The sequence below is a fragment of the Cupressus sempervirens genome, chromosome 1 (genome assembly GCF_028749045.1).
Source record: "Cupressus sempervirens isolate cs-2001-9-10 chromosome 1, ASM2874904v1, whole genome shotgun sequence".
Classification (NCBI taxonomy): Eukaryota; Viridiplantae; Streptophyta; class Pinopsida; order Cupressales; family Cupressaceae; genus Cupressus; species Cupressus sempervirens.
Window position 1 is genome coordinate 510,335,949 of NC_143118.1, and position 15,190 is coordinate 510,351,138.

At 37.5% G+C, this 15,190-nt stretch overlaps 1 protein-coding gene across 5 annotated transcripts in view; it reads left to right on the top strand.

Annotated features, from left to right (window-relative positions):
* LOC149578475 (RNI-like superfamily protein) overlaps positions 1-5,315 on the top strand; it is a 136,552-nt gene extending 131,237 nt beyond the window's left edge. For all 5 annotated transcript variants that reach the window (XM_089829331.1, XM_089829348.1, XM_089829346.1 and 2 more), the window contains 2 exons: positions 4,216-4,360; positions 4,553-5,315. In XM_089829331.1, the coding sequence (XP_089685457.1) occupies positions 4,216-4,360; positions 4,553-4,960 (553 nt within the window). In that variant the 3' untranslated portion in view covers positions 4,961-5,315. The remainder of the gene's footprint in view (positions 1-4,215; positions 4,361-4,552) is intronic.
* Positions 5,316-15,190: the final 9,875 nt, after the last annotated feature.

Below are 15,190 nucleotides of genomic sequence, written 5' to 3' on the forward strand. Positions count from 1 at the left end.
TTCTTGTTCACTCAAAAGTTGCCTTTAGTTGAATGTTGTGAAAAGGAAAGAAAAATTTATTGGCATACTATATTTGAAGCTGATTTTGAAAGCTATTAATAACATAATTGTTTCCGTGCTAGCTTTCATGCCAAGTAGATGTGTTCAGTGAGAGTACAAAACTAGAGTCTTAAAATTACTTTCTCCATCTCAAGATTGATAACATTGTCACATTTAGCAAGTAAATTATTTGACAAATCCTGGGAAGGAAAGACTGAAACAGGGTGGATTCAAGAAAAAATAAATCAATCAGTATATGTCAGAATGAGCAGCCAGATACTTGTTTAAATAACCATAAGGACAAAGTAAGTTGGGAGACAAATCCCTCAGAGAGACTTAAAGTTCAGATTAGGGGTAGCATCTTGTAGTTTGGAAAAGCTAAACGAAGACAATGGGAAATTTGAAAAGCAATTCTTTCTCCAAAGAATTTAATAACACCTTTAATAGTGAACAACTAAGAGACCTGCAAAAAGAAAAAGAGATCGAGAATGGGCTCTATATAATTGGTGTACATTTGGAATCCGTGAAATCTTTGAATGGTCTTCTTCTTAAGTTGGAAGAATTGGATTATACTTATCTTGAGTAGACCAGTCAGATTGGAGGCTTCTGAATAGGCAGGGGAAAACAAAGAGTCAGAGGTCTATTCTTTAAAAGAGCAAAGCAAAACTCAACTTGTGATACTTGGATTTATGATTTGATTTCTAATTACTCTTGGAGAAATTTGGGAAGCTTCTAGCTTTCATTTTCAAAAACCCGAGGATGGAATCTTTTAGGCTTCTAGGTGGATTGGACAGAAACCCAATTCATTTTCAGTGGTGCATTCACAACAGAGTTCACATTTGTCTTTTCAGGTTTATTTCTGGTTATCCAATCTGACTATTACTTTGTATTTAAGATTGGATTGTTATTGTATTGCTGAATATTAAAATACAATAACATTTCTAAGTAACTTTTATATGGGTATCTTCTGGTGTTTGCTGGTAAATCTGATATTTATTGCATAAAATTATCTGCTTGCATTTCTGAAATTATTTGGGAGTTTTTTTTGGGGTAAAATATCCGAGCAGGATAGTTCATAGTCACCATCTTGTCTATATATATGGCAAATAAGACCAGAGAGGGCTGCTTGGCTTTTTTTGCAGTGTAGAAGTGGATATCTTGGGTGTTGAGTCTTTTGTGACTTTGATGTTCTAGAAATTGCGAGGGTAGACCACTTAATTATGCTTTTGAATTTCCTCTTTCTTCTCGGAGCTGGCATGAATGTCTGATTTAAATATCAAACAATCAAATTCAAACAAAAAACACAAAAAGCTTTTGAATGCATGTTGATTTCACTGTCACACATCATAGGATTCTTAATCTAGTATTGTTGAGAAGGGGTATGCAAAATCACTCAGTTTTCTGTTGTGTGGAATTCTGCATGGTGCTGCATAAAATATTCCCAAGAGCCATGAAATGAGGACAAGATTAGCACATAAATATACTTTATGTAAAGAATCATTATATTTATTCATCAGTTTATTACCTATCACAGTGCTGCGGTAATTTGATCCACATACAGACTTACAAAATGTGTTGTGCTACATCAAAACATGAAAACATAACCTTGATTTTTGCTACACTTTGTTATTATACCACTTGCAATGTAGTTTTCCATTAATGAATAAAACAAATGCCAGTTGCATAGAGTTTCCTCCTCTAAAATTTTGGTTCCTTTAGAGACAAGTTTGAACCTAGGGGAATTGATACATTATCAATTTAGCTTCTTCCCATGAGCAAATTTTGACCTAACCTCAAGAATATATTATTGAAAAATTTACCACTTAATGGAACTGCTAATCTGCATTCGAGTTGACAGAGGATCGTCATGGTTTATAACTTAAAAAGTCTCACTCCTAGGAGCAAAATGGAATTACTTCCAAATCAAAGATGTAAGAAAGGCAATGGTGAGAACTTTTATGCACTCCAATTTGTGGAAACACTCAATTACTATGTGAATATTCAGTTTGAGGGGTCCGTGACACATTTTTGCCACAACAATGTTTTGGCACCATTGTTGAACTAGTTTGGACAACAGAAGTGCACAATTGTTTATTGAAAAGGTAATAATTAATAAGATTGAAAAAATCTTCTGTGACAATCCATCAACTTATTTGCCTTTTGTTCTCTGTCGGATTGATATTTGCAGAGAAATTACGAATGGTCAATGGCCAGTTTAATTGGGGGGCTCTGAGAGCATTGTGGTGATTATGCTTATCCTGCTCACAACTTTCAGTTTATATGGTGGAGTGTCAGAGTTGAAGATAGCTATGCTTAACCAAGACTGTAAAATACAATTACAGAGAGGGGCTATATAAATAACAATAATATGGTCATAATATAACAGACCCCGTGTCAGACAAACCATCATTGTCATAATTTTGTGATGCTTGATGTCTCACTCCATGAGACAATGCAGCTATTTAACTTCCAGTCTCTGACAAGCTTGATATTCGAACACATCCTATTAATGGAATTGCAGAATCAATGAACTTCTAGTTTCATGTCTGTTTCATTGATAATCCAGGGTGAAAGATCATCCAGACTGAAACCTCTATAAAGACGCACAATAAAATAAAGAGGTCCTATCCATAAATGATGACCCAGTCTTCATAAATAATATCCAGAGTGGTTAATCTCCCATGCGACAAAAAATATCTTTTTGCTTGTTTTTCAATATGATGCTGTAGCATTCATTGTCTATGATAACTTGTAAGAATTCTATTGAGTCAGATACATCTGGATATAGTGAAAGAATGACAAATTCAAGCACATGTCTATTTTCCTGAGGATATTAGTATTCCATTAGGAATACATTTGTCCAGAGGAAATTGGAAGAGTTGCAGTATTTGATTTGATATCTGTTGCATTATATGGCCTTTCACTACAAGGAGAAAATATAAGAAATATATGCAATTTGTAATTTTATAATATTCAATTTTAAGGGCTTGGTTGGAAATGTATTGACAGAGAGCAGGTAAGTATCTGTTAGTATAGTTTGTTCTCTCTGCTTTCCATGGTAAAATTTAGAATTCTAGTGAGATTTTCTAACATATTTTGTCCATAAGCTTACGATGTGCCACATCTCTGGGCTTGGTAAATTGCAAAAGTAAATAAACTTCTAGTTTCATTGATAATGAAGGGGAATCAGGCACCGACCAATGACACGCACTATCATCAATAGTTCCTATCCATTTAGAATAAACCAAGTTTTCAATAATAGACTTTTAAGTTTTGCCTGTTGAAATATTTAATTTCATGTGGCTAAGATTCAATTTTTGCTTTATTTTGTAATTTCTGACGAGTTCGATACATCTGAATGTATAGACAAAACTACAAATTCAAAATTCAAAACTGCTTGACCTTGGGACATCATTTCTATTCAATTAAGATTAAATATATTCATAATAAAAAGTGAAGAACTGCAGAATTTGTCTGGGTATCCATTGCCTTTATGGCCATTCATTGTAATTAGAAAATCTAAGAAACATATACAATTGGAAATAATAATTCCAAATATAAGAGCTTGATTGGAAATGTATCGGCAGAGAAATATCTGCTAGTATAGTTTCTGCTTTCTATTTCTCTGGTAAATTTGGGATGCTTTAGACACATTTCTTTCATATCTCTCATATTTATTTCTGAGATCAATCCACAGTAATGAATATCTCCATTTCTAATGATTTTTTTTTGTCACTGTTGGGGAATTAAAGCTCTTCCCTTCCGATGAATCCTCTTGTTCTGATCTTTGAGCATGCACGCATTTTATTTATAAATGGATGCATGTTAATGTTCTAAGTTGGTTACCTGTTGGTCAATAAACAAATTTTATGACTGTCTAAGTAATCACCATGACAGTAAAGTCCGACAGTGTCAAAACATGTAAATTTAAGTCATGTAAGCAAGTAGACCGATAGAAGAATCATTTTGAAAAATTGTCTACAAGCCAACAAATGATATGTATCATGTATGTTTCTTTACAGGTATAACAAAGTTGATATGTCTGGTGAACAGATTGATATTCATTTGCCATTTGTGAGGCCATACTTTGATATAATTTTCACAAAAAAAAAAAATTCTTGTCAACAAATTATCATCTCATCAATATTTTGCAATTTATGGTATTTGTCCATGCAGGGGCACACCTCTTAGCAATCAAGCTGCACGAAGGTGTTTGGATTTCTTGAAGCCAAAGTTGAATGAGTTTGAGGAGGATAGCTGGGAAGAGCTGGACAGTAAGGACATTTCTAGCAGTCCTTGCACAATTCGCTGGATAACATGGGTGATGTATTTTATTATGACCGGGGATGTGTGATCTCAAATCTGATTATTGATTTACTTCATTGATATAGAATAAAATATCTTTATAGTCAACATCAATTTCTTTACTTTGTTTGTGATAAAGATCAGAAGTTTGGTGCTGTATGTTAAGCTGAAGCTTATGTTGACTTTTTCTGTAAATTTGTTTCTCCAGTTTTCCATTGATGAGAATTCAAGAAATTACCTTACTGTGGAGTGTCCTCAAATCTGTGTTAACCCACCTACACCTCGTTATAGAGGAGTATCGGTTCCTAGGGAGGCCCTTCCAGATATTGTATTAGATGCACTGGCTGTTGAAGATATAGACCCAAACTCATGGGCAGTTTATGCAGCTCCCAAGCTTAAAACGTTGAAGGAAAATGCAAAAGTTGAGCCCAATATTATACCAAAATGTGAGCTATTCAGGCTTGCATTTCTGGAAAGAGATGAACGTCTGGCTGCTAAAAGAGCAAAGAACATGAGGCAGCATCTAAGGCGGGCAGAGAAAGAATTTATCAAATACAGCCCTGGGGCAAAGGCTCAATTTTTGGCTAATTTGGCACAGAAATCACTCCAGAGATAAGGCAATTATATGTTCTTGATTTCAAATTGTTGGCGTGTGTGTTTATATACATATACTATTTCAGCCACCACATATGGCACCTGTACAAATTCCCTTTGGTGTGCTTAGCTGGTTCCGTGACCTGATTTTCGAACAGTGGTTTACTTTTGGCCCGTTCCTGGTCAAATATAGTTTCAACCATGAAAGTGTTCTGTAAAATGCTGACTGCATATTCACTTAAATGACATATGCAACAATTATAAGCTGTATACTGCAAGAGATGCTTCTGTATAATTTGAAGTCTCTATGTTGATGTGTTATGCCTAGATATTTGAATTTTTAAAATTTTAAATTGTGACGAAATTTTGTTTAAAAAGTTGAGGCTAAGATTTGCGGTGCTTGGGAACAAGAAATTCTTTTTATTTATTGAAAAACATCCAAGAATTGTTCTATTACCTTGCTATTTCTAGTTTACTTAGTTTTTTTGTAGATTAGTTGTTTGGTGGTATGTTCACCACTTATTCACTATACCTTGTTTTTCATAAGCAGACACCAAATTTGTCGAGTTTCTGGGAACACAGCAAACGGTATATTCTTTTACTTCTATAGATGATACTAATTACACATATTTGAACTTGTGACATATTCATAACAGGCGAAAAGAGCCAGTAGTGGACAAGGGATGTGAAGGTGGAATATCTGTAGATGGTTGTGGGCTACATGAGAGAGCAGTTAAGCCATCAACACACGTCCCAAAAAAATCAACATGAGTAATTAAATGTACTCGCCATTATACAGATTTAAAGTCTCATAATTTAAATATATTTGTCAATTTTAAGTTCCAACAACTACATATTTTGCAAGTCGGCATATTTGTGATGTCCCCAACAGTTTTAAATAAATTAGTATAGTAAAATTTTATATATGTGGTCTTTACAATTAATTAATTTATCTCTCGGACCCATTTTTAATTTATTTTTTGTGGCTGTTGGGCAGTCGGTCCCTTTTGTAATCCTTCAAGAAGCTTCCCCAAAGCCCTTTATAAGGCCAATTTGTGGGTTGTTGCAAGCATGCAATTTGAATTATTTTATTGTACTACAAATTCTTGTTGGAGTTGCATGTTGTTTGCCATTTCGGAAGTGAGATATTCTCTACTTGACTATTCCATTTTCGATGGGATTCAACCCTCGCCCTATTTCATTTATTTTATTACTTTGCTTGGATCTAGCGAATTAGAGTACCATCTTTGTTTGCAAATATAAATTTGGAGATACATTGCACATATTTGATTTGGCCTCTTTGCTTGGCAAGTTGTTCTTTATTGGCATATATCAATGTGCTTGACTAATGTCTTATTTATATCATTAACTCAATTTGCTCACGGTTCAACATTGTCGAGATCACACACTCAAGTTTAGTCTTTTGGCACCAGCATACCTCCATCCATCTGTATGGCTTGTGAGCTCCCATCACCATATACCATTCACCCTCTATAAAGTGTACGACCAACACCCTATTTCTCCAACATATTCCCTTGTAATCACATTGCCAATACTGTACGACAATATCCCTCCAACCACGTAGACACCGTCCTCCCCATACATATGGCTCTCTTCATAGTCTCTGTTCAAAATCAGAGGTTGTGGCATGAGTTTGTGGTACTTAGTTTTGGAATGGAACATCACGGTTGTATTAGAGTTGGTGATCTTGCTAGCCTTTGGGTAACATTGGATGCCACCAAGATCCCAATCAGTGGGAAGGATGTGTGAATTAAGCATTGAGATGATGGCACTTCTACGTGAGCTAGCAAGAGAACAACAATAATTGAGTAAAACTTTGTTGATTGGGCAACTTGATGAGACCTTTGTGAAAGGGCAAAAACAAATTGGCGAGACCCTCTGACTTTTGGTAGAAGGACAAATGGACACAATGGGCACATTGATATTCTGTTAATGCGATATCAACTTCAATTCTAACTAGATTGGTTCGATGTTGGATTTGGAGCAAAAGTATCCTTCAAGGATTATGTAGATTTATGGATGAGATATTGTAGGGGACAGGGAAATTACAATGATGACATTAAAAAAAATATTGGCAAGATAAACTTATCATCCTTCAAGGGGTTTGGGCATACATAAGCATAAGCATGGGTTCAAAAGGTTGATTCCTACTTCTAGCTTAACCCAATGCCTGAAGAAGAAGCAATCAAGTTCACAACACTTCATCTAGAAGGAATCTCTCATGAATGGTGGCACCATGGGATGGTCACCCTTGGTCATGATGTAGTCTCTTCATATGCTTCACTTCATAGTGAGACTTATAAACCAATTTGACAGTAACGATTTGGAGCTCACCTTCAAGGAGTTAGCACAACTAAAAGAAAACTGGATTGGTGGACAACTACATCACAAAATTTTAGAGACTGTCAGTATTAGTGACTGACATTTTAGAGAGAAGATTTGTGTTGTTCATGGATGGATTAATTGAGTGCTTAAAGGGGTGGGTGAAGCGTTTTAATCCCAATACACTCATGGCAACAATCAAGAAGGTGTATGACATGGAAACATCCTCTTCTTCCAAGAGTTATTCACATGCTAAGCTGCCTCCCACTGTGAAGGAGAAGGACAACAAGCCTCTCCAAAGAAGCAGCCAATGGACAAAGCCACAAAACAAGAGCTGAGGAGGAAGTTCTATTTTAACTGTAAGGAATCATGGGAATTAGAGCATTGATGCTTAGGCAAAGGAAATGTCCATCACATTAAAGTGGTGTCAGACAACGAAGATGAGCATGAGGAACTAGAAACCAAAGAAGATGATCAACAAGCTTCCAAGGAGGTTAACACAAATTGTGTAGAGAGGATTGTTGCATTAGTACAATGCAAAGACACCATCCCTCTTGTTGGCACTCCGAGGTGCACTATTTTTTGGTACAAGGCACTCTCCAAGGACAACGGGTTATAGTCATGCTCGACAATGGGGCCACACTTGATATCATTAATTTATCACTCGTGACACAAAGAGGTTTGGCTATGGAGGCACATGTAGGATTCCAAGTGAAGGTAGCAGGAGGAAATGTCCTATCGTATACCCATTTGGTCCCACAACTGAGCACTACCATAGCGAACTATATGGTGACATACAACTTCTTTATAGCAGATTTGGATGACATGGAAGTCATACTGGGAATCTAGTGGATGAAAACTCTAGACGAGTGCACACAGATTCAAGTAGATGGAGTTTCCATTCGAAGTGGATGACAATAAGGTAGTTCTAAGGGGAATGTCAAATGGAGTGCCAAATGAAATCTTGACAGGATAGGTCGAAGCCATTGTTCAACATGATGGTATTGTTTGGGCAACACATTGCATTATCTCTACAAAACCAAAAAAGGGGGCAACTATCATACCACCAAGAAGCTAAGCTACATGTAGTGTTGGATAAGCATGGTATGGTCTTCACTGACATCCCACCTGGCATACCTCCATATAGGGGTTTTAAGCACACCACTGAGCTGGAGCAAGGTGGCAAGCCCACCATCATTACACCTTGTTGTCATCCTAAAATGTTTAAGGATTAGATAGAAAAAGACAATTCAGGAACTCTTAGAGAAAGGATGGATTAGACCTAGTTCAAGCCCCTTTACATTGACACTAGTATTGGTTAAGAAGAAGGATGGAACCCTCTGAATGTGTGTGGACTAGCATGCATTGAACAAGAAAACTATCAAAAAGAGGTATCCCATCTCCAAAATTGACAAATTGTTGGATGAGTTACACAATGCAGTCTATTTTTCCAAAATAGATCTCTTTAACTATCATCATATTCACACGAGGGAGAAAGATGTGGAGAAGGCTACCTTCTATTGTCACTATGGTCATTATGAGTTCTTGGTCATGCATGCCATTTGGGTTGATCAACACTCCTGCTACTTTCCAGTCGTGCACGAACCACATCTTCAATTAGTAGCTGTGTAAGTTTGTATTGATATTTTTTGATGACAAATTTATAGTAAGACATGGGAGGAATATTTAAGGCATTCACATGAAGTGCTTAGGATCATAAGTCATGATCATTGTTTTCCAAAAGTTCCAAATCTGAATTTGGAATGACAGAGGTAGTATATCTAGAACACATCATCAATGCTCGAGGAGTCCAAGTACATCATGAATTGATTCAATCTATCTTGGATTAGCCACCTCTGAGAACTCTCTTAGATTTGTGTGGATTCTTTGGATTGTGCAATCACTATAGAAGGTTTATGAAAGTATTTTCATGGATGAATACACTATTGACAAACCTGACAAAAAATGGATCTTTTCATTGGGATTAGAAGGTGCAACACATCTTCGACAAATTGAAGGAAGTCATGAATTCATGTCCATTTCTAACGCTACTCGACTTCAATTGACCTTCCATTTTGGAGTGTGATGCTTTGCGAGAAGGCACTGGGGTAGTGTTGATGCAAGATCATCACCCTATTGCATTTGAGAGTCAAAAGCTCTCAAGAGAAAAGTGACTATACTCCATTTATAACAAAGAGATGCTTGCCGTCATGCACACACTAAAAAAGTTTCGATAGTATCTCATTGGAGCAAAGTTCATCAAGCAAACAAATCACAACAACTTGAGATATTTCTTAGAGTAGAGAGAGATGAATGATCAACAACAAAAGTGGGTGAACAAAATCCAAGCATTTGACTTTGTTATTGAGCATGTGAAGGGAAAAAATGCAGTGGTTGATGCTCTATCAAGAAAGTCTACAATATGCCCTTTGTTTCAAATTTCAGAAGCTTGGAAGGAACATCTATTGGTTGAATACTCCAAGAACACATTTGCATGTCAGTTGATGGATGACCAAGTGCAAGATGACATGTATAAGGTGGTAGACAATATTGTCTACTACAAGGGTAGGATCTATTTCGTTCCTGAGTCAAAGATGAAAGAGAGAATTTTGAAGGAGATGCACGACTCACCTTTGGCCAAATATCCACAACAACTGGAGACTTACAAGAAAATTTGAGAATAGTTTGCATGAAAGGGCCTCAAGAATGATGTCTTGCAAAATGGATGAGATTGTTCTACCTGCCAACAGAACAAATCCGAGCACACTTTGCTTGCACACAATTATGACACTAGGATGCAACATGGAAACCCAATTTGGGAAAAACTTGGCTTATTCAACCATTATCGATCCCTGACCATAAGTGGGAAAGCATTTCGAGGATTTCATCACTTAGCTACCCAATGTATAAGGAAATGATTACATTTTTGTTGTGGTAGACCATTTGATCGAGTATGCCCCTTTCTTTGCCATTTCCAATAGATTCTAGGCATCTCAATTGGTTGAGTTATTCTTTCATGAGGTTTTCCACTTACATGGTCTTCCATGAAATTTAGTGACCTAGACTGTAGATTTCTTAGTACTTTTTGCATGGAATTATTTGAGCTATTAGGGACAAAGTTGTCATCAAGCATGAGTTACCATCCACAAAAAAATGGACAAATGGAGATCGTGAACAAATGGGAAGGATATGTGAGGAGCTATGTTTCAATACAAAAAAGGGCATGGGTTCATTGGCTACATTTGGGTGATAACTATTATAGTACTACATATCGCATGTTGATAGGCATGACACCCTTCAAAGCATTGTATGGTTATGAATCTTCATTATTCATGGATCTAGCATTGGGTGACAATCACACACTAAGGGATAAACACAGGTTACAAAAGAAGTTAGATATCTTGAGATCACTCAAAAAATTTACAAAGTACTCAAAACCAACCATAGATATATGATAACTGACACAGGGTTGAGAGAAGTTGAGGTCAGTGATCTAGTATACCTTTGACTTCAACCATACATAAAATCTTCCTTGGAGTCGTGTGGTAAGGAGAAGTGGAGACCGTACTTCTACAAACAAATAGAGTGGTTCACAGGGTAGATGAAGTTGCCTACGAATTGGATCTTCTTGAAGGGAGCTAGATTCACAATATTTTTCATGTGTCATGCTTGAAGAAGGTTGTTGGACAACCTACCACGGTGTCAAAGATATTGCCTCCCATTGAAAAAGAGGGAAAATTAATTTTAGAGCCACTTGAGGTCATATATAGATGTTTGGGAGAAGAGGCCCAGGGCTCACACCATTAAGGAGTTTCTTGTGCGATGGAAGGAACTTTCGATTGAGGATGCGACCTAGGAGGGTGGGCAAATTCTAGAGCATCCAAGTTTGCAATTTCTTGAGGGAAAGAAATTTTTGAGCCAGGAAGACTGTAATGTTGGCAACATCATTAAATAAATTAGTATAATAAACTTTTGTAAATGTGGCCTCAACAATTAATTTACTTATCTCTTGGGCCCATTTCTTATTTTATTTACTATAGCATGTTGACCAATCAACCCTTTTTGTAATCCTTCAAGAAGCTTCCCCAAAATTGTTTATAAGAATAATTTGTAGGTTGTTGTAAGCCTGCAATTTGAATTATTTTATTGTACTTAAAATTCCTATTGGAGTTCTATGTTGTTCGCTATTTTGGAAGTGAGAGATATTCCTTGCTTGACTATTTCAATTTTGGAGGGACTCAACCCTCACCCTATTCTGTTCATTGTATTACTTTGCTTGGATTTGGCAAATTAGAGCACCGTCTTTGTTTGCAAATATAATTTTGGCAATACATTGCATATATTTGTTTTGGTCTCTTTGCTTGGCAAGTTGTTATGTATTGGCATATATCTGTGTGCTTGCCAAATGTCTTATTCGTATCACTAACTTAGTTTTCCCTTGATTTGGCATCGTTGCGATCATGCACTCCAAGGTCTTTTGGTGCCAACATACCTCCATCCGTCCATATGGCTTGTGAGTTCCCATCACCATATAGCATGCGTCTTCCTTCTCCATATACGTTATGACCACCACCCTCTTTCTCCAACATATTCCATTGTAATCACATTGCCAATACCCTATGACACTAACCCTCACACCACATACAACTTCCTCCCTCACCATACGCCCAAGAAGAGCACACACCTTCCTTATCCATTATATTTCCTCCACTATACGTCTATATGTACAACTGGCTCTTCATAGCCTCTGTTAGGAATCAGGGGTTGTGGTATGAGTTTGTGGTGCTTAGTTCTAGAATGGAACATCACAATATTCAACTCACACCTATAAGAATCCATATGACATCTGTGGTGTTAAGCAAATGAACATAACATTGAATGCACACTCACACATCAAGAAAATAATGTATACAATTGTTTGTAGATATGAGCCAAGTCTTCTCATATCTAAAACATACACAAAAAACAAGACAACACATGCCATCAAGAGACAAGACATTCCATCTCATCAAAAGGCCCAATCAAATCCAACATCAATCAATTCTATGAAAAGTTGTGTCTCTCATGCAACTGAGCACATCACATTTTGTCTCATTAAACATACTTAAGTTTACAAGTAATGAGCCTTTCCATCTACTTCCACCAATCAATAATTTGTTAACACAAATAATTCATGTACAATCAGCCATGTGATCCTTTCAAATTCATTTCATTACATTGCTTTAGAGTAAGTTGTGGAAGAGGAGTAATTTTTTAGGACAAACAAATGCCACATTGATCCATTTATTCCCCTTGTCTGAAGTTTCTTTAGATTGATTATGTATGTAGTTTGTTTAGATTCCACAGATGAGAATTACCATGTGAAACTATATAGTACCATATAATTTCTTGGTGATAGATATGGATGACACAAATGTTCTACTTGACATTCCATGGATGGATACAATTAGGAGGTGCATGTAAAGTTTCAAGAGGAAAGAGTTTCCATTCAACCTGGACAACAAAAAATACCAACTTAACCTTACAAATGGGCTCCAGAAATTTCCTAAAGGGTTATAAATGAACGATAGACAATATAAACCCTAACTAATAAAATAAAAGGGGGCCTCAAAGATTTTATTATTTATTTTGGGGTCATATAGTACTTAATTTTAACTAAATTATTTAATTACATTAGGGATATTACATTTTTTAAAAATTAGCAACTATTAGTTTTAGACCGCATCATGGGCCGCTCTCCCACCTAGGGGCTTTTTCAAACTGGAAGATCTGTTGCAACTCCCCTATCTCCGTCCTATTCCAGTGTGGCTGCTGGAGTTATTCCCGCTCCTCCTGCGAGTGGGGCTTCTTTTGTGGGTGGGGCTAAGGCTCTTTCTGCATCTCACCCGACCTCTTCTGTGGATGGGGTAATGGTCCCGTTTGCTCCTATGTCGGCTTCTGGTTCTCCTACTCCGGGTTCAGGTTTTGGTTCTGGGGGAAGAACTTTCGCTGACGTTGCCGCCTTTGAGGCTAGGCTTCATGGTGCTTTCCCTCATGTTAACTCATCTGGCCCCTCTCTGGTTTCGCCTGTAAGTGCTTTAAAGCCTATTAGGGTCCCTTTGGATCCAGATTCAGTTGAAGACATTTTCCAAACAGTAGATGACCTTTCTTCTTTTGCTGCAATTTTTCGCTTCCATGGCTATTGGCCCTCCCTTGCTGATCTACATGGTTGGATCTTCAAGAACTGGTTGCCACTGATTAATAATAATGTTCACATATTTCCGTGTGCTAAAGTTTTTTTATAGCTAAGTTTCAAGATTCTAATGATAGGAAGATTATTTTATGTCACAATAATTTCTCTTGGCAGGGCAGATTTCCACTTATGGCCAAACCGTGGCATATGGATTTTCATCCTCTCTCGGAATCCTTTAATAAGTACCCTATCTGGGTTCGGCTCCCTAATCTTTCGATTCATCTTTGTCAGGATTCAGTTTTTGAATCTATTGGGAACGCTATTGGGGATTTCTTATATGTGGATGCTGACACTTCGAATATTTTCCACTCGACCTGTGCTCGCTTCCTTGTTGACTTGGATGTTTCTAAAGGTCTTCCTAAGGCGGTCTGTTTGGATTCCCCGAGGGGGTCTTGGTCTCAAATGTTGGATTTCGAGGGAATCCCTTTTCGTTGCAGGAAATGCCACTTGACGGGTCACATTGTTGCTCGTTGTGTAGCTGGGAAATCCAAACCCAGGCGTTCCTCCTCTTGGTGGACTGGGGCCTCCTCTGAGCATTATACTGTGAAACAATCCTCGGTTGCTCCTGCGGTTTCAGAGGTTGAGGCTAGTGTTCCTTTCGTGCCGGTGGTTGCGGAGGTTGCTTTGGCATCTCATCCTGTGGATTCTGTGGCTGTGGGCAACGTTCTCTCCAAGCTGGTGGTAAAGGATTTGGTCTCTCTCCCTGCTTCGGTTGACCCTCCTAGGGGTTAGTTTTCGTCTGTCTCTCATAGGGTTGCTGAGGCCTCTACATCCCCTGGGTTCCACGGGTCTTTGTCCTCTGAGGATTGGGTGACCGAGGCAGCGAAGTTTGAGGACGGTTGGATTGCGGTTAAAGGGAAGAAGGCTAAGCCTTTCGCTCCCCCTTTAGGTATGACCCTTCGGTCGCGTAAGGGTAACCTCATTTTAAAAGGATAATCTTTTGTTCCCTTATGCTGACTAGTTCTTCTGGGTTGGTGTTATGGTCTTGTCACTGGTTTTCAGGTATCTGGTTTGGATAGCCTTCTTGGCTGCTTTGCTCTAGTCTATTTGTCCTTTCAGATTCCAGAGTTTTTGGTTAATTTTACTGGTCATATTTGCTGGTTTTAGGTCCCTACAAAACCTGGTTTAGTTGTTTGGCTGGTTTCAGGTCCTTTTAAATCCTGGTTGTGCTTAATGGTTTATCTTTCTCTTTGATGTAATGGGTTTCGGGGCCCCTTCAAAACCTGCTTTTACCTTAATCTAAAACTATTAGTTTTAGAGAGGCCATATTGGCTACTATGTCAAGCCAAAGAGTGTAAGTAGCCAATATGGCCAACTAGAGACTTAAGTGTCTCACATGCATGTACACACTAATTGTGGAAACTCCATGGATTTAACTATGACATTATTAATTAGAGACTACTTGATTCACCTTCTAAATCATTGTCTTTTTATAGTTCAAGGGGAGGGAAGAATCTCCCCCCAAGATTCCCACCATGTGCTCCACAGTATTATGCTGCAAAGAGATCATCGTTAACAATGATATCAACACCTAGAAAAAGGGAAAAAAAAATGCATAAGAGGGCTTGTAAGCTCTACTTGTGTGATAGAACTGTGCGAGATAACAAACATCTAAAAAGTGGGCCTATAATATTATAGTTGAAACCATTGACCTTAGATTAAATTTTCTATAAAAAT